This window comes from Vombatus ursinus, unplaced genomic scaffold (assembly GCF_900497805.2).
Source record: "Vombatus ursinus unplaced genomic scaffold, bare-nosed wombat genome assembly UNPS02007284.1, whole genome shotgun sequence".
NCBI classification, from domain to species: domain Eukaryota; kingdom Metazoa; phylum Chordata; class Mammalia; order Diprotodontia; family Vombatidae; genus Vombatus; species Vombatus ursinus.
In genome coordinates this window covers 21,048,056-21,068,287 of record NW_020947062.1, presented here as the reverse complement: position 1 = coordinate 21,068,287, position 20,232 = coordinate 21,048,056, and the positions used below count along the sequence as shown (strand labels likewise).

Below are 20,232 nucleotides of genomic sequence, written 5' to 3'. Positions count from 1 at the left end.
GTGACCTTGGGCAAGTTAGTGAACCTCTTGTCCTCAGTTTGCTCATCTGTAAAATGAGGAGGTAGGGCTAGATAGCCCCTAAAGTCCCCTCCAGTTCTAAATCTATGATCCTAAGTTATTGGCTCATCATCTTTAGCAAATACATTATCCATTTTCAATGAAATTCATTAGGTTGCTAAATCATGTATGTCAAAAAATAAAGTTGGTTTGGTCACCTCTAGAGTGAACTGAATATTTGATACCTCAAAGATATCAAAAGAACAAAGCAAGACCTCAGAATATTAGGCACTTCTCCTCTGAAAGGCAAAGACAAGAGTCACACAGGGTAAGAAGCAGCAAAAAAAATAAAACTCGAATTGTTGGACAGAGTACACTCCTATGAACGCATGGATTCCATGTACCAAAGCTAAATCATGAAACTAAAAACTACTAGCGTGGTATTAGCATAAAGAATGAATTCTGTCAATGTAATTTACTTTATCATGTTTGGAAACCAGTAATAAACATGATCTGGCCATAAAGATCAGATCTGTTTACTCTTTTGCCTTACCCAGAGAAAATCTCATGACTTTTGTTTTGTTTGCAAATAAATACTAAGAATTGATCTTGAGTAATGATCACAAAGGAAAAGCACACAATCAGGACCTAATTATTTTAACTCTTTATTGCTCCAGAAGGAAAGACATGAAACAACATGCTGCTACTTGGGAAGTTACAAATAGGTTTTCATTTCTGGAAAACTTTACCATAAAAGAACAGCTGATCAGTTATGAACTGTGAAATTGTTTTGAAAGAGAAATTCAACAGACAGAAAACCTAAGTTCTTGGAATTATAAATTTTCTAAAACTATGCCATAGGATTTTTGCTTCTGAAAGATATTGTCTGGAAATCTTTTCATTAGCTCATTTCAAAAACTTTTTTTATTCAATTTTTCCTTCCTTCCTTCCCCCCACTACCCATTGAACAGGCAAGTAAAATATAACCCATTACAAATATGTACTGTCATGCAAAACAAATTTCCACATTAGCCACGTCCAAAAAAAAAAAAGAGAATTTGCTTCCATCTGTGCTCTGAGCCCACTTCTCTAACTGGAGGCAGGCAGCGTATTTCATCATTAGTCCTCTAGAACTGTGGTTGATCACTGTGTTGATGAGAGCTACCAAGTCTTTCAAAGTTGATCATTTTTACAATATTTCTATCATTGTATAAATTGTTCTCCAGCCTCTTCTCACTTGACTGCACCAGTTTAAACAAATACTCTCAGGGTTTTTTTGAAATCATTCCCTTCTTTCCCTTCATTTTTTACAGCACAATACTACATCACATTCATATACCATCATTTGTTCAGCTATCTTCCAAATGATGGGCATCCCCTGAATATCCAATTCTTTGTCACCACGAAGGGAGCAACTATAAATATATTTGTACATATGGGTCCTTTTGCTCTTTCTATGGTCTATTTGGGGTTTAAGAGCTTTTGGGGAATACTTTCAAATTGCATTCCAGAATAGTTAGACTAGTTCACAGCTCCACCAACACTGCATTTGTGTATCTCTTTTCCCACATCCCTCCAACGTTTTTCGTTTTCCTTTCCTGTCATCTTAGCCAATCTGATGGGTGTGAGGTAGTAACCTCAGAATTGTTTTAATTTGCATTTCTCTATTAGTGAGTTACAGCATTTTTTTCATATGGCTATTGATATGATGCTTATTCATATCCTTTGATAATTTATCAACTAGAGAATGGCTCTTATTCATACAAATTTGGCTCAGTTCCCTAAATATTCTAGAAATGAGACCTTTACCAAAGAAACTTGATACAAACACTTTTTCCCCAGTTTCCTGCTTTTCTTCTAACTTTGGCTGCACTAGTTTTGTTTGTGCAAAATCTATTTGATTTTATGTAACCAAAATTAGCCATTTTACTTCCTATGAACTTCTTGAACCTCTCTTCTTTGGTCATGAATGCTTCCCCTATCCACAGATTCAACAGCTAATTTCTTCCACACTCTACTATTTTGCTTATGATAGCATCTGTCTAAATCATGTATCATTTTGAGCTTATTTTGGTATTCAGTGTGAAATGTTGCTCTACTCTATACTTAGTTTTTGCCAGACTGTTTTCCAGTTTTCCTAACACTTTTTCTCAAATAATAAGTTCTTGCCCCAGTAGTTGGGATCTTTTGGTTTGTCAAACACTACATTACTGTGCTCATTTGCTTCTGTATACACAAGTTTTTCACATTTAAAGCCGAGTTCTTTGAAATTTTAAGTCCAACCACTAAAAAACAAAAACAACTAATTTTTCTCACATGAAAAGATTTTCATGTTTATTGAAACACTAGTATACAACACTAATGTGTGATCTTTTTTTTTGCACATTCAGTAGCTCAAATGCAAAATTATTTTAACCTAAGTTAAAATATAATACATGGAAAACAATGAAATTTCAGCATAAGTTTCTGAAAGCAAAGATTTAAATTAATCTTTCTAATTTCATCTTTCAGTCTACTATTACTCCGGATGCTCATGTTCTTGTCCTGGAATTAGCCATCGAATACTTTCAGTCCGAACAGTAGCATACATAATAAAACTAACTAAAAAGAATAAGGAAAATACAAGCAACCAATCCACACTTTTCACCAAAGTGCTGGGAAGAGGGCCTATTTGGTCATCTTCAGTCACTACCACATCATTCTTGGCTTCTATTCCTGGAAACAAAATCAATGAGTCAGTATTTGACAGATAAAAAAAATGCCCACAACTGAATTTTACCAAAGATTCAATAGGATACACAAAAAGGAAGGCTAGCTTTAAAAAAAAAAAAAAGGACAGAATTCACACCGAATTCCCTTTCCTGTTTCTGTGGTTCTTAAAAACTTCCATTAGAGTAACTTGGCCTTTCTGTCTACCACATAATTAATGAATGAATCTAATGCATGAATCTATTCAACTTCTCACAGCTAAAAATACAATTTTTTTTTCCTTCTCAGCAAATATACAAGACTTTTTTAAAAAGCAAATTGGCCAGGAAAAGTTACTTATATTGCATTTCAGTAATATCACAATGCTAGTAGAGAGTAAAATTTCTATGGAATCTGCAGATTTTTCATCTGTATTCCTAAGCATAACTAAGAATATCAGAAATATTGTTGAGGAAAGATTTCTGTATTGGGGTAAGGTCAAATTATCTGACCTCTAAGGTACCCATGAATGAATCAATGAAAAAACATTTATTAAACACTTACTATGTACAAAACAATGTGCTGGGGATATAAGAGAAAAGCAAGAGAGTACCTGCTCACAAGGAACTCATATTCTAATGGAGGAAACAACACACATAGAGTTCAGCTACAAGTCAGAAAGATTCTTTGTAGAGCAAAAGCAGATGGCAAAGCATGTTCATTAATGTCATTTCTACTGATAATGTTTCTAATACTGAACCATGTGACAGTGCCAAGGACTTTGAAAAAACTTTATTTTCCAAGTCCTCAATAACTGTGGCTGCTTAAGAAGGGACTGCAACACACAGAAAAGCATTCGTCAACAAATACCTTCACTAAAGTTGCTTTCCTGGCTTTAGGGGCTGGGCCAGAAAATCAGGACTAGTGGTCTTGGAGGTGCTGCCATTCCTGGCCTCTTGGCCAAATGGTCAGAAGTGGGTGCTGGTGGTGGCAAGGAAAGTGGGCCCCTTCTTAACAAAGACTGGTCCCCTCAGTGATTGCTATCAGAGCTGGACTGGAAGCAAGAATAGTGTTCCAAAGTTCTTGGGTTTTGGACTATTCCCACTGGAATCCAAGGAAAGGTGGTAGTAGAGATGGTAGCCAGAGTCCGATGTGCTGGCATACTGACTTCTCAGGGTAGCTGGCTGCTTCAGCTACACTAGCTTGCCTGCCCTGACGGAATATTTAATCTCACATCTGTGTTCTAAGTGTTTTCAAACTTCTGAACAACATGTATGGGTTTTTCTTTTCCCATTTAAGCCCAAAAGTCAGGCTCTAGTATTAGTAGGTATAACATTGAAAAAGCCTACAAATAAATATTCTAATTCCAAAAAGGCAAAACTCAGATCTTCATTCTTCAGTGAGACATACAAAGTCACAAGAATATAACATACATATTCTTTTCAGAAAGAATCGAAGGAAATCAATGCAATAATCAACCATGATTCCAGAGAAGTGTTAGACTAATGTGCAGAAAGAGATATACATTTTTGGACGTGGTCAATATGGGAATTTGTTTTGCTTGACTGTGCTTATTTATTACAAGGGTTTTGTTTTCCTTCTTTCACCCCTTGGGGGAAGAAGAGACTGGGGAAAGGAGAAGCAGAAAGAAATATTTAATAATTGAATAAAAACATTTTTTAGGAATTAGGGGTTTTGGGGGAAATTGAGGAATTAAAATGTTCATTTGGCAGAGGGCAGGGAATCAAGACACTTTTCCTAAGGACAAAATTGTTGAAATTTGTATGCCAAATCTCTGAAGGTCAGGTATAAAAATGAGGCCCTGTATAATACATATAAAGCATATGATAAAATGCCAAACATAATCATAATGAAGCTTATAAGGAGGTTTATGACATTGCGGCTGATAAAAAAAGGTTTTTTTTTTCAATGAAATTTTTAAATCTTCATCTGCCAATTATGAAAGCTTTAAGGCTCCTCTTCAATCTAAAGCTACGATCTTATCAGCAAACTTCTTTTCATCCTGGATTAGTTCATTTTCCATCTTCTGGCCACCACAAAACCCTGACAATATTCTCTAGGTGACATTGTTCCTTATGTCATGATTCTCTCACTTGCTGCTGACCATTTGCTCCTCACCCTCTCAGTTTTCTACCCTTATAATCATGTTTCCACACAAGCTATTCCCCAACAAATAAATGGTCAAAGGATGTGAACAGGAAGTTTTCAAAGGAGGAAACCCAAACTATCAACAAATATATGAAAAGATGATGCAAATCATAGAGAAATGCAAATTAAAGCAACTGTAAGGTTCCATTTCACCCATCTGATTGACAAAAATAACAGATGTGAAAGGGAAACAAAGGATATTAATGAACACTGTTGGTAGAGCTGTGATTTGGTCTAGCCATTCTGGAAAGCAATCTGCAACTATGCCTCAAAAGTCACTAACCTGCATACACTCTGACCCAGCAGCACCACTTGGGCCTAACCCCCACCAAAAAGATCAAAGAAAGAGGAAAAAGACCTTTGCATAAAAAAATATTTAAAGTAGTTCTTTTTGTAGTGGCAAGAAAACTAGAAACCAAGAGGGTACCCATCAACTCAGGAATGACTGAACAAATTGTGGTATATGAATATAATGGAATATTATTATGCCTTAAGAAATTACTAAAGAGTTTCAGAGAAACCTAGGAAAACCTATATGAAACTAATACAACTGAAGTAAGCAGAACCAGAAAAATAATTTATTTACATAACAACAATATAAACACAAACACCTCTGAAAGGCTTGAGAACTGTGATCAGTGCAATGACCAACCATGATTCCAGAAAACTGATGTTATTCTCTGCTACCCACATCCTAACAAATGCTGGATTTAAAATCCAGAATATGACATACATTTTTAGATATGGACAATGTGGGAATTCATCTTACTCAACTATGCATATTTGTTACAAGGGTTTTTTTTTTCCTTTAAATAGGGATGGGAAAGAAAGGAATAGGATCTTTCCTCCAAAAAAATAAGACCAGAAGGATCATAGACATCTGGTACAGCTTTGAAAGTTACATGCTATTTTATAATTTAAAAGAAAAGCAAACTCTACATAAAAGAGATCTGCAGTTTCAAATACAATCTTCCTCCATTCCACAACATATATGAAAATGTTCATTTTATTTGGTGCTTGTTAGGTTCAAAATGAAATGAAGAAATTGGGGGAGGGGGCCAAAAAGAAAAAATTACACCTCCCTCTCTTCACTGCAAAGGCAGAGAACCACAACTGTGGAATACCAGATATACTGTCTGCTGAACTATTTTTTTCTCTTTCTTTTTTTAATCTTTATTACAAGGGTATGTTTGCGGCAGGGAGAGGATATAATGGAAATTATTGGGATGTAATATCAAAAGGCATCCATAAAAATAAAAGAAACAATTTAAAATCAGGTTTCCAACCTAAAAGGCCACCATTAAGATAACTCTTTTGATAAGCAAATTTTAAAGTGTTCACTCCATACCAAGAACTGTACTTGGCAATAAGAATAAAAGACAAAAGACAAAACAGTCCCTGGTGTACAGCATGAAAAGGTAGAGTAACTCAACAAATACCTCAATAAAATTCCCCAAACTGAATCAACATATACTTTAATATTTGGTGACTTCAATACAAAGGTAAGTATAGGAGTGGATAGCAAAAAAAAAATTTGTATATGTATATGTTTATGTATATGTATATGTATATGTATATAAAAGAGTACGTGATTCAAAAAAAATGAGTACCCAAAGGCTTGTAAACGATCTAAAAGCCTCACACCTATATATCATGAATATTTTCTTCAAGAAGAGAATACACAATTAACAGCAATACTGTACGATGATTAACTATGAATGACTTAGCTATTCTCAGCAATACAATGATCTAAGACAATTCTAAAGGACTCATGATGAAAAATGCTATCCATCTCCAGAGAAAGAACTGATAGAGTCTGAATGCAGAGAGAAGCATACTTTTTTTTACTTTATTTTCCTTTTTTTTGGTCTGTGTTTTCTTTCACAACATGACTAATATGGAAATATGTTTTTAAGGACTGTACATGTAAAACCTAAATCAAATTGCTTGCCTTCTCAATGAAGGAGAGGAAAGAGGCAGGGAAAGAATTTTGGAACTCAAAAATTTTTAAAAATGAATGTTAAAAATTGTTTTTATATGTAATTGGGAAAAAAATAAAACATTAAATAAAGGAAGTAGTCACTGGAGAGAACAAGTACCAAAACAGGACAAAAAAATGAAACATTTCATCAACACAAAATAACTCTTTACCCTTATAGACATTTTACCCCTATTAGACATTTCTGAATCATGACTATGTTGGACCATCAGCTTGTTGGAACAAAGATCACAATACCAAATTAGAATAAAAATGAAAAGAAGCTGGGGCATAGAGCTGAGGCAACTCAAACCTGGTCTATTATAACAAGCTGTCTGTTGTTACCAAAAAAAAAAGGAAAATGAAAAAAGATAGCAATACAAGCTATAACCTTCTTTTAGGGAAGCTGAACCAAAGATTAAGATATCACAAACCATCCTGGCCAGCAACACTTCATCTCCTCGCCAAGGAGAGGAATAAAACAAACAATAATTTAGATTTACAGGGGTAGGAACCTGCGGTCTTAATAAAAAGATTTGTTCTGTAAAACTTGGACTCAGTCAAAAGGCCACACCCAAGGACCTAGAAGGCCACATGTGGCCTCGAGCAGCAGGTTCCCCACCTAAACTTGGCAGGTAGGAGGTGCTGTGGATAGAGTGCCAGGTCTGAAGTCAAGAAGACCTGAGGTCAAATATGCCCGCTCAGACACGTACTAGCTGTTTGACCTTGGGCAAGTCATTTAACCCTGTTTGCCTCAATTTCCTCATCTGTAAAATGAGTTAGAGAAGGAAATGGCAAACCACTCCAGTATCTTTGCCAAGAAAACCTCAAATGGGGTCACAAAGAGTCAAATATGACTAAAAATGACTGAACCACAACATAAATTTTACAAAGAGATGGTGGAAGATAATGAATGCTATCACCTCTTAAAACAGTTAACAAGCAGTTGGAGAAAAATAAAATACAAAAATTATAGCAGGAGTCAATTAAACCAGATCATCCTAAGGTCATTTAAGGATGAACCTGGATAAAGGTCCAAAAAATGGAAAATATTTGTATAAAGGATTCTTTATTTTTGGTATAGCAAATTATACAATTTGTTGTTGATAGTGAACTCTGTTGATGACAGTGAACCAACACTGTACTCTCACATCACAATTTGCTAAAGGTCACATGCTTACGTAAAAATGGCATTACGGAAGACAAAGACTAAACCAAGTATATGTAAAGATCTATGCTAGAGATGAAAATAATAACAGTCAACTCATATACCTATTTTCCTTACCTACAATATCTTTGTGAAAACATTCTACACAGGGGCAGCTAGGTGGCGCAATGGATAGAGCACCCGCCCTGAAGTCAGGAGGACCTGAGTTCAAATCCGGCCTCAGACCAAACACTTGACACTTACTAGCTATGTGACCCTGGGCAAGTCACTTAATCCCAACTGCCTAAGCAAAAAAAAAAAAAAAAAGAAAACATTCCACACAAGTATCAAGGTCATCCTTGAAGTTATACGAAAGGGAGAGGTAGGATTTCAAAACAATATTTTATAGCAGACCATATCTATACAAAGCATAGGTTCTTTTTAAATAATTTTGTTCAACAGCCTTCTGATTGTTAACATCAAAGAAGACATAAAACAAGGAGATACATGCTCAGCCAAAGCAGATTCAGCAGGTATCAGAGAATGGGAAGTAGATGGATAAGCGATGTGGGAATTTTAGAGTACAGCATCTAGGATGTAGTTCAATTCCAAGAGATAAATGAGATCTAAACTATAGTTATGCCAGTAAGTGACTAAAGTGGTAGTCATTAGAGTTGTAGCAGAGGAAATGCAAAATCAAGTATTAAAAGACTCATCAACACATACACTGAAGTTGACAAGGATTAACGACAGGGGGCAGGTTAAAGAGGAAAACTGAGTTAAAGTGTAAGTTTGTCTTTTGGACATAGAAAAAGTATAACATAAATGAACTTCAAAAGTGGAGTGTGTCTTCTAGCAATATGATCACCGTCCAGCACAGCATCTAAGAATTCTTGAGAGCAAGGGACAACAACTGGATCCAGGTGAAAAAAAATAACCAAGAAACACCAGTAGCCCCATAAGGAAATGTGGGGATTAAATCAGGATATTATCTGGAAGTTACAGATCAAGGTGAAGAAGAGGAGGTCAACCACACCACTGCCCACAAGTAGGAGGCCTTCAAGATCATCGAGCTGACACTGGCAATCAAATTCCCCATATGTGGGTTAAATGAGCAGACCATCTCCATGTCACCAACAAGTGGTCAATTACTGATCCTCTCCCATTGCCCTGGTCTCTAAAAATGAACAAATGTTGTATTGTGGCCAGAAGACTTAAACAGGACAGGAAGATCTGAATTTGAATTCTGACTCAGATGCTTACTAGCTATATGATCCTGGGCAAGTCATTAAACCTCTCTCAGACTTAGTTTCTTCACATGTACAATAAAAAAAAACAAAACAACACCCACTTCACAGGGTTATCGTGAAGCTCAAATGAGGTATCATACATAAAGCATTTTCCAAGTCTTACATGCACTATACAGAGTATACCAAAAAGTCTTAGTGCAGTTTTTTAAAACGTTTTATTTGTTTCAAACAGCAAAAATCTGCCTTCTCACCTTCCTACTGCAACCTTCCATCCCCCCAAATGAGAACAAAAAAGGGGGAAAAAAAACTATATTACAAACATGTATGAGTCAATCAAAACAAATTCCCACATTGTCCATGTCCAAAAAAAGTTTGTCTCTGCACTCTGAGTCTTTCAACTCTATCAGGAGGTAGACAGTACATGCATGTGCATTGTGTATTTGTGTTTGTATACATACATACATACATACATATATATACACACACACAGACACACACACATATATAGTAATTAATAACGTTTTGTTGTTCAGTTGTTTCAATTGCATCTGACTCTTCATGACCCTGTTTGGGATTTCCTTGGCTAGATACCAGAATGGATTGCCATTTTCTTCTCTAGTTCATTTTACAAACGAGGAACTGAAGCAAACAGGGTTAAGTGACTTGCCCAGGGTCACATAACTACTAAGTTTCTGAGGCCAGATTTGAACTCAGGATGATGAGTCTTCTTGACCCCAGGTGCCATACTCTACTGTGTCATTTAGCTGCACATCATGTCATTATTAGTCTTTTGGAATGATGGTTGCTCATCGTTACACTGATGAGAGTTCTTAATTCTTTCAAAGTTGTTGCCCTCTACCATGTTGTCATTGTATAAATTGTTCTCCTGGTTCTATTCATTTCACTGTGCGTTAGTTCATAAAAATCTTCCCAGGTTTCTATGAAACCCCCTCCTTCACTTCTGACTGCACATTAGGATTCTATCGTATTTCCATACCATAACTTGTTCTTCCATTCCCCAATTTATGGGCACCCCCTCAGAGCCTCAGTTTGTTTTGCTTAGAACTAATCCCTTCCTTAATATAACCTCACTCTTATTTCCCCTCTCTCCTTTCTCCTCTTTCCCTCCAATATCTCTGTTGAGTAAAATATATTTCTATATCCAACTGCATTTGTGTATTCTTCCTTTCTTTGACCAGTTCAGATGAGAATGGGGTTGAAATGTCAGCTGCTCTCTTCTATCCCTCCTCTTTGCTTGTGTTGATGTCTACTTGCACAGATTTCCCCCAATGTTCCTTTCCCTTCACCCCTTACTCTTCCCTTTCTTCTTACTCTTAAGATCATCAAGATATAACTGAGAGATCTCAGACCTTATCTAATTAGAGTCCCTCTATGACCCCTGATGATGACAGAATTCAATGGGGACATATATATCATCTTCCCATATTAGAAGGTAATCAGTTTATCCTTATTTATTTACTCCTTTATCATTGTTCAACCATCTTTACCATAAGTTTCTCTTCATGTCTGTGTTGGAACTGCAAAGTTTCTACATATCTCTGGTCTTTTCATCAGGAATGCTTAGAAGTTCTCTATGTCACTAAAGATCCACTTTTTCCCCTGTAGCATCATACTCAGTTTTGCTAAGTTATTCTTCTCTGTAAGCCTATATCCTTTGCCTTCTGGAATATTGTATTACAAGTTCTCTATTGCTTTATAGTGGAAGCTGTTAAATCATGTTTGATCTTCAGTATTTGAATTCTTTTTTTCTAGCTGATTCCAAAATTTTTTCTTTGACCTGTAAACTCTGGATTTCGGCTATAACTTTTCAAGGAGTTTTTATTTTGGAGTTTCTTTCAGGAAATGATTGGAGGATTATAGTTTTACTTTGCCCTCTGATTTTAAGAAATCTAGATAGTTTTAAGATTTCTTGAAATATGATGATGTCTCGTGGAATCATTGGTTTCTATTTAGGTCACTCTAATTTTCAGGAATTTATTGCTTGGGTGAGACTGTGTACTTCTTGTGCCAAGTTGTTAATTTCCCTTTCAAATTATTTCTTCCATAGCTGTCATATATTCTCTGGATTGTTTTCTTTAAAAGTTTTCATTCCATTTGTTAAAAAAAAAATAAATTTAACTTTCTTTAAACTCTTGCGTCATCTCTTCCAGGAATTCTGGTTGAGTTTGTACCCAAGCTGTTTTTCTCTGAGACCTTGCTTGTAGATGTTTTGGAGTAATTCTCTTTTTCTGGGTTTGTATCTTGAGGTACTCTGGCACCATAATAGCGCTTTATACAGAGTATTCTTTTTTTGCTCACTCATTCTTCCAGCCTACTCCTGATGTTACTTGATGTTAGGGCTAGGTTCTGCCCTTCTGAAGGGAAGATCCAGGTTGGTTCTGATGTTGCTTTCTTGGGGTAGTGTGTTGTGTTATTACAAGATCTCAAGTACAGTACGAGGGCCTGCAAGATTTCAGTGCTCCAAAAGTGGTCTGATGCAAAGCAAAATCTGACTGCTCCCCTCCCCCACCCTACCTCCACTCTTCTTTTCTAAGTTCTACAAGTTCCTGATCTGGGTTTCAGTCTGTGCAACCTTAGAACTGTTGCTGGACTCAGTTTCTATCAGCCAGTTGGGAAGCTCCACTGGTTCACTGATAGAATTGTTGCTTGCCCTTTGGCCTGGGATTCCTGACCCAGTTAATCTTCTGCAGGCTGGACTAGCTGCTGGAACTGAGACCACACTCTGTTGCTGACCGCTTCCAAACTCCCTCCTTTCATGACATAGCCCAGGGCCTCCCTACTCAGAAAAAATATCCCTGTGTGCAGGTCACCTTCTCAATTCATCCTGAATCTGTGACCTGGAACTGGGTAGTAGGCAACAAAGTTGCCATTTGGCACCTATCCACAATGCAATGTCTCAGGACAGGTATTGGTGGTACTGCGCCACAGGATGGGCCTAAGACAAGCCTGCACAACACGCAGGGCTATTTGACAACCTCTCCATTTTTCATGAGCCACCCAAAATCCTTTGGTGGGCTGCAAGTGGCCCTTGGGCAGTATGGTGCACAGGCCTTCCCATCAGGGAACTTCGCATAGTCAGATTGCTGAGGGATTTGCATAAAGCAGGCCTGTACAACTTATCAGCCCTGGCGCTTTGGCAGGCCGCAAACAGCCCACTGTCGTATGCTGTGCAGGCCTGATCTAAGACCTCCTCCTGCCCTGGGACACAGCCTGGGTGCCGGAGTGCTCCTGATCCAACCTGTACCAGTGACTACAAACCTCTCTCTATCTCCCTAATTTCCCCATCAGGCTGTAGTCTAGTACATTTTTTAGATTTGTTTGAAGGAGTTTAATGGAGGAGAGCTCAGCTGTATTCCACCACTTTGGTTCCATCCCCATCTTTAAGTTTTAACAGCTTAAAACTGAACTAAAACTTTTGGGACACCTGCTTTAAATGATGATCATGATTATGCACAGGCACTGAAGTTTAGTAAATGAACACTGCTCTAGGATATGGGGGCTCTATATTAATAGATCCATATCCCCAGCAGCTTGTGTGTAAAAGGACGACATAAGAGATACCCAAAATACAAGGGATTTGAAAAAAATTTTCTTTAATTTTTTAAGGGGATTTGAAAACTAAATGTTTAAGAGAAATAATTCAACAAAGCTACAAACTTTTTTTTTAAAAAAGGAAAGATGGTTGAGCAAAGGAGGAAGAAACCATTAAAGTCATTAAAGATATTTATCTAGAGTATACTGTTCTTACATACCCGTTTGATTAAAAATGAAGGCTTTTAGAGTTTCCAGTGTCCGATCTGTATGATTAAATCTTGCCATTGGTTTAGCTCCTTGAAATAACAGGATGTTGGGAACAGCCACAGTGCCAAATCTGGTAGACAGACTATTTTAAAAAAGGAGTATGTCACAAACATGAATAAGTATCGTGCTTTATGAATACAATCTCAAGTATCTGATTGAAATAAAAAGGGAACAGAAAAGGCTTACTGCAGTGGCATCAAACTCAAACAGAAATGGGAGCCACTAAAGCCTACATAAGGATTTCTATAGGTTCATACTGACTTAGAAAACCACATATTAACATAATCTGTGTTTTACTTTATTTCCGTTTATTTTGTTAAGTATTTCCCAATTACATTTCAATCTGAGACCGCACTCAGGCGTGTTGTGGGCCACATGTAGTCCATGGGTCACATGTTTGACACCTCTGGAGTAGTAGATAGAGGGTCATTCTTGGCATAAGGAAGACCTGGGTTCAAGTCCTGTCTCTGACCCCTATTAGTTGTATGACAATTAGATTGTAAGCTCCTTGAGGGCAGAAACTTTTTTTCCTTTCTCTGTATACCTAACTTTAACACGGTACCTAGAACATAGTAGTCACATAATAAATGCTTGTTGACTTGACTATGAGCAAATTACAAATTAACTGTCAATCTTTGTTGGTGGAGAGATCTTCCCCACCTTGAACTCCCTACAAAAATGAAATCACAGGTCTAGACCCACCTTCACTCCCCAAAAAAGCAGCATTAGCTTCCTCTGATCAAAAGAAATTTATTCCATTCAATTTATAAATTTATAGGCTCTTTAAGGCATCAGCTATCACAACTTAAGTATCATATACATGCCCACATATACTCATCACCAAATTCACCGTTGTACCATTTTAACTGCTGATGCCTTCACTTACAAGGATTAACCCTTGTAGAAAACTTTTGTTATTTAAGAATTCAAAACTACAAGCAATTAGCAATGTACTAAACAGTGTGGAACTCCAAACTCTTCATGGAATAATGTCTTAGAGTTTAGACATGTAATTTTCTCAAGTACCCATGATGCCAATTTATGTCAAATGATTAGTTTGGCAGGTAGTCAAGTGTCAACAAGAGATGTGAAGTTACTGAATCTGAAGGTACTGAAACAAACCAGTTAATTCACAATTTTTGCAGAATTAGCAATTAGTTAATTACATTTCACCTTTACAACAACCTGGTATTTGCTCACTAAAAATCAGGCCAATTAGCAAGAAAGTTAGTATGAATTAGTGAAAAATCTTAATTATGGAATATTTTCAAATAAATGTACTTTCTCCACTTTCTAGTCAGACTGTAACATGAAATAACTACAAACGAAAGTATTATCAAGTATAGGTCCTAGATTTTATATTTTTTTAGGGAGCTCCCAATGAGGAACTTTATCACTGCAGATTATTTCTTTACCAATGTACCATCAACAACCTCTCTAAAACTTTGTGCAAGTCTTAAGATATAGTGGGCACTGAAAGGTTAGGTGCCTTATTGCCTACATTACGACCCTGGGCAAATCACTTAACTTCTCCATGTTTTCATTTCCTCATCTGTAAAATGGGGAGATTAGACTAGACCAGTGTTGTAAAACTCAATTAGAAACACATCCCTGCAGGCCATATATTCAGGAAACCATAAATTAACATTATCTGTGTTTTACTGTAGTTCTATTTTTTGTTAAACATTTCCCAATTATATTTTAATCTAATTCAGGCCATGCAGAGTTTGACACCTCTGAGCTAGATATCAGTTAAGTCCCTTCCAACTCTTAAATCTATCATCTGTAAGTCTCAAAATCAAATTTTCTGACATATTCCCTGATCCCCGTCACTAAGCACTCTGTTTTCTATCTCATGTATTTCTCCTATATTGCTATGCATTATAGTTACCTCTACTTTTCTTATCCACCTATGAGAAAAAGAAATCCACAAAGGTAAGAAATATGTCTCATCTAAATTTTTTATCCCCCAATCCTAGAACAGTGAACCTATAAACAGTAAGCATTTAATGTTTGTTAAATACGTTGTTAAAGATTTATTTGTACATATAAACAACCAATGCAAACAGATTTTCAAAAATTTTCATCTTTTAAAGTCAAATATTCAAACTGCATTTTTGTTTTATTCTATAATTTAAGAATCTCCTTCTTCATTCATAATGTAAGATAATCACAGCCCAAGATGAATAACAACACATTTAAAACTAATATAGTACAATTACAAATTGGGAAGATTTTACTGTACTTTCAAAATGCTTTATCATCACAAACCTTAAAGATTTGGATTTCAAAGCACTTTGCAAAACTTAAAGAGCTACATAAATGTGAGTTATCATCCCTTTGAAAGGCAATATACTATAGTGGATGGAAAACCAGCCTGTAAGTCAGAAAGACCTGAATTTAAGGCTTGTCTCTGCTATCTCCTGGCTATGTAAGCCTAGCTAGATAAGTCATTAACTTCTCAGGGTCTGAAGGCAATGAGTTATGGAACAGGTGCTGATTTCTTTGGTAGAAGAAGTTTCCTCATCAGGAAGTTCCCTATACTAATGAAATAACAGCTGTTTAAAAAAAAATCATTAATTTAGGGAAAAAGACATTAAATTTTGAACAAGGTTATTAGTTATGTATTTTTATTAAGTCAAAAATTCACCAAATATCTACAGCAGCTCAAATATTTTATCCTTCGAAAAATCAAAATAATATAAAATAAGGCTGAAATGCCATTGGGGGAAAAAAAGAGCAGAATTAAAGATAATCTATGTAAAAATCTACTAAGTAAATACATATTTTCTTAGATACCTCTCTACCTATAGTATCCAAATATTAACAAATATATTTTTAGCTTCAATTTTTCAAATACAAGAGATGATATATTTGTAATTACTTCTTAAACTGAGGCCTTGAAGGAACTTAGGAGGATAACATAATGAGAAATTACGGCTTTAAAAGGCCTCAGCAAAAGATTAACCTCTCTTAATAAACCATTTCAATATTTAACAACCTTCAATATTCAATAAGATGAGGAACAGCCTAACTCAGAGTCAATTTGACCTAGGTTCAAATCCCACCTCTGACAATACTGGAACCCTAGGAAAATATTTTAATTTCACAATGCTCCAGGCAACTGTCTAAGGCCCTAAGTTACTGATCTGCTTTGGTATATGGTATTCTTCAACCAGGAGTTTCCTTACACCAATTAATTCACAAGCCCAAACCAAAAAATATAAACTGATTCCCCATTAAACTTATCTTCACTGGAACTTATATCCATTTCTTCTTTCTCTATCTTTAACCAGTTAATATCCTGTATGCAATCATTATAACCAAATTTTTGGAGTGAAAGAGGGGTGCAAGAGTGATGTGTGAGATCTCTTACCTGTAACTCCCTTTACTACTGTTGGACAGTCTGGAAGTTGCTGAGGCACTGAGAGGTGAAAAAGCTTGCTCAGAGTCACAGAGTAAGTCTGTATAGGAGGCAGGACTTAAGCCCAGGTCTTCCTAACTCCAAAGCCAATTCTCTGTCACTAAGACAGTCTTTCACAATTAACTTTTTTTCCTTTTGTTTTCTTTCTTTCTTTTTTTTTTTTTTGGCTAGGCAATGAGGTTAAGAGACTTGCCCAGGGTCACATAGCTATTAAAGTGTTATGTGTCTGAGGCTGGATTTGAACTCAGGTCCTCCTGACTCCAGGGCCAGTGCTCTATCCACTGTGCCACCTAACTGCCCCCACAATTAACTTAATTCATCAACTATAAAAAGCACTTGATAAAATGGTACCTGCTGTGCTGAGAAGCATCCAGTGCCAAAAAATGAAGAGATGGAAATGCTCGTGGTAAAGAATTAAAATGTGGAGCCAGACTGGCAGAAAAGCGACACCAAGGGGTGTAAAATAAGACTAATGTACAGTCACTACTGTTTGGGTTTAAAAATTCCATCAGGTCCTGTGACAAGAGAAAACATATGTATTAAGGATTTGGTAAGAAGGGTCTGTTGTAGAGGGCAAATGATACAAATACCTTCCTTTTAAGCCTTCCTGCCACTCTCCTTTACCAATGCAGTTATTCTGTAAATTTGCATAAACGCAACAAAATCTATTTCCAGATGACATGGTCATATATGTATCTACTTTCAAATTACATCATCCTAACCACCATAATTAATGTTCACCTTATCAATTCTCACAATCAAGATATTGTCTTAGCAGTTGATCTGAATTGTTGTGGATGGAGACGGTGATCATCTTACTAATGATTCTTTTGATGAACATTTAGTCCAGTCCAGGAACCCTGTAATCATTCAGGTAAGACACAATGAAATTCTCACAGCCCATCAGTATCCACTTTGCACTATTCTCTCTTGACCACTATGCATGAGAGTCAGCAAATAAAACTGAATTTCTCCTTGTCATGAAGTAGGTAGAGTATATCACTACTGACCCTCATTGTGAAAAAAAAAAAGAAGCAATGCATTTTCCAATTTACCTTTACATCAGCAGAAAACAGCCTTCAGAATTTGAGTTTACTTCAATATATGCAGCTCTTAACTTTTTTAAAAGCATCAAAATAACAAAATTATAATATAAACTACCAGCTTATTTTTTCTGTAGAAATATAACCTTTCACATATCTAGCCTCACCAATAACTTAAATATGTTCCAAACAATTATCTTAGATAATGTTACCCACCACTATGAACTAAATATTGTTTCTGATACCCTGTGAAAAGTGAAAAAAGTCCTTGTAGTTTTACATAGTTATGATGATGTTATTCCCCCAGGGGAAAAGTTTCACAGAACGATGCCTTGCAAAAATGTAAAGAACTCAGGCCTTCACTAAAGACATTTTCTCATACCTTGATGTGATATGGAGGTGAATTTCTCTGTACTCAATCTCTGGCAGATCCTGCACCAAGCTAAAAATGCTTCAAATACTGAATCAATGATGTACTATATATCTGTACAGTTGATTCAGAAAGGCTCATCACTAGATGGCTGACTATCAGATAATTAATACTTCAACACAGCAATTCATGAAAGCCATTTACTAATAATGTGAAGGGGCTATAATTATGGCTTTTTTGTAATACTGAATATTTCAAAAAATTCTGAGTAATAGCTTGGAAGAGAACTGTATACTTATTCCCAATATAATTCTGACCCTGACAACCTGTCTGTAATTTTGCACAGATGGATCATGACACAGTGAAAGAGATATGTCCAAGGATATTGAGGCAAATCCCAGCTTTGCCATTTGCTAACTGTGTCATCTTGGACAAGTCACTGAACCGCTCTAGGCCTCAGTTTCCTCTTTTTTAAAAGACTTGGCCTCTATCCCTGATATAATACTATCTCACCATGTTTTGCTTTACAGTGACTAGATTCAGAGAACGGGTGTGTGTGTGTGTGTGCGCGCGTGTATGTGTGTGTGTTCTCTTCATTTACCTGTTACCCACCATTATAATTCAGATTTAATTAAGATGCTTCAAATTCAAGAAGTTTCAATCTTTCCTTCTTTAGATGTACACAGGTGCATTTACCAAATACTCACTACACTTAGAAGTAAAAAATAAAGTATATTCTTCATGAGTACAAGTCAAGTAAAAAGAGTAGGGAGGGAGCAAAACAAATGTCAGAATGATATTCTACTTACCTGTGAAACATTTAGAATTTGCAAAGTGAAACTTTCTAAGCCAGTAACATTTCTCTCCTCACAATTCACCTTTGGGGTTTTTACACTCTCTGTACTATTAGAGTCCTCTTTAGGCAGTGAACCTGTGGGCACAGCTTCAAGAACCACATTATATTCTTCTCCCTTATCAGGAATATTTGCTCCAGAGGTAATTAGAGAAAAAAGGCTCTCTCGGATATTGCATTTAGAACCTTCAACTCCAGCATCACAACTGTCAGTATCGCGGTCTGAAATGTGCCTGTCTTTTGCCTCTCCTGGAATCACAGACATTAAATGATCACCATTCACTTCATTTCCCGGGGTTGCATAAGCTATTTCGTCAGTGTTGTACTGTTCTGTCTGCCCAAGTTCATGTTCTTCATTACTTAAATGGACAGCATCTGGACTGAGAGGTACTTCAGTTTCAGTGTGTCCCTGCTGTTCAGACAATGAGCCTTCACTTTCCTCTGCAACATCAACAAAAGAAAGTATATCTGTAATGAAAACGTAATTCAAAATAAATGAGTTCCATATATATTCATATTTGGCATAGTAGATAGATTGCTAGAGTTGGAGTCATAGAGACCTGAGTTCAAATTCTGCCTTAGACACTTACGAGGTGTAGAACTCTGAGCAAGTCATTTAACCTATCTCACTTTGTTTCCTCATCTATACAATGGAGATAACAACAGCACCTACCTCGAAGGGTTATTTTAAGGATCAAATGAGATACTATGTGTAAAACATTCTGCAAAAACATAAACCACTATATAAATGTTAATTATTACTATTACTCTTATTTTTCATAACATTCTTCAATATGCCTTTCAGAGAAAATTAAACTGTATTAAATAAGGAAGGAGTTACTGCCTCCATTAAGTTATCATAACAACTACTAATCCCTTCAAGGTAGCAGAAAAAAAATTAAAATGTGCATGTCATTTTGAATTTCCTGCTCCTTGTGTAGAGGATATTTCATAGTTGTCCATTATCCAATCAGAAAAAATACTGTTGGGGCAGCTAGGTGGTGTAGCCCTGAAGTCAGGAGGACCTGAGTTCAAATCTGGTGTCTCAGACACTTGACACTTACTAGCTGTGTGACCCTGTACAAGTCATTTAACCCAACTGCCTCATCAAAAAAAAAAAAATACTATTACTTAATACTTTATTATCAGCTTTTAATTACATTTTTAATGGATGAAATGAAGACCAATTAAAGCATTACATTTCACAAAAGCATTTTCACATACAGTATTGCTCGATCCTCTCAAAAAACTTGTGAAGCAGGCAGGGCAATAAATACTATTTCTATTTGAAAGAGGGGGAAAGTAAAAAGTTAGTGAAGTGGAGGAGAAAGAACACTGGACAAATGGGAGATATGTGTTGTAATTCTAACATTAACTTGCTCTGTGACCCGGAACAAGCTGGACAAGCCTCTGGGCTTCAATCTTCTCATCTATAAAATGAAGACATTAGATGAGGTCATCTCTAAGGTATCTTCAGCCCAGATGTTTCAC

The 20,232-nt window shown here is 36.3% G+C and overlaps 1 protein-coding gene across 4 annotated transcripts in view; it reads right to left on the bottom strand.

Moving 5' to 3' along the window:
- Positions 1–1,729: 1,729 nt before the first annotated feature.
- The window catches only part of LOC114033551 (UPF0461 protein C5orf24 homolog), a 59,206-nt gene continuing 40,703 nt past the window's right edge, over positions 1,730–20,232 (bottom strand). For 2 of the 4 annotated variants that reach the window (XM_027849090.1, XM_027849092.1), the window contains 4 exons: positions 18,698–19,209; positions 16,827–16,990; positions 13,003–13,133; positions 1,730–2,712 (listed from right to left, as the gene is read on the bottom strand). In XM_027849090.1, the coding sequence (XP_027704891.1) occupies positions 2,516–2,712; positions 13,003–13,133; positions 16,827–16,990; positions 18,698–19,209 (1,004 nt within the window). In that variant the 3' untranslated portion in view covers positions 1,730–2,515. The remainder of the gene's footprint in view (positions 2,713–13,002; positions 13,134–16,826; positions 16,991–18,697; positions 19,210–20,232) is intronic. The other 2 variants (XM_027849091.1, XM_027849093.1) reach the window with 1 other exon arrangement.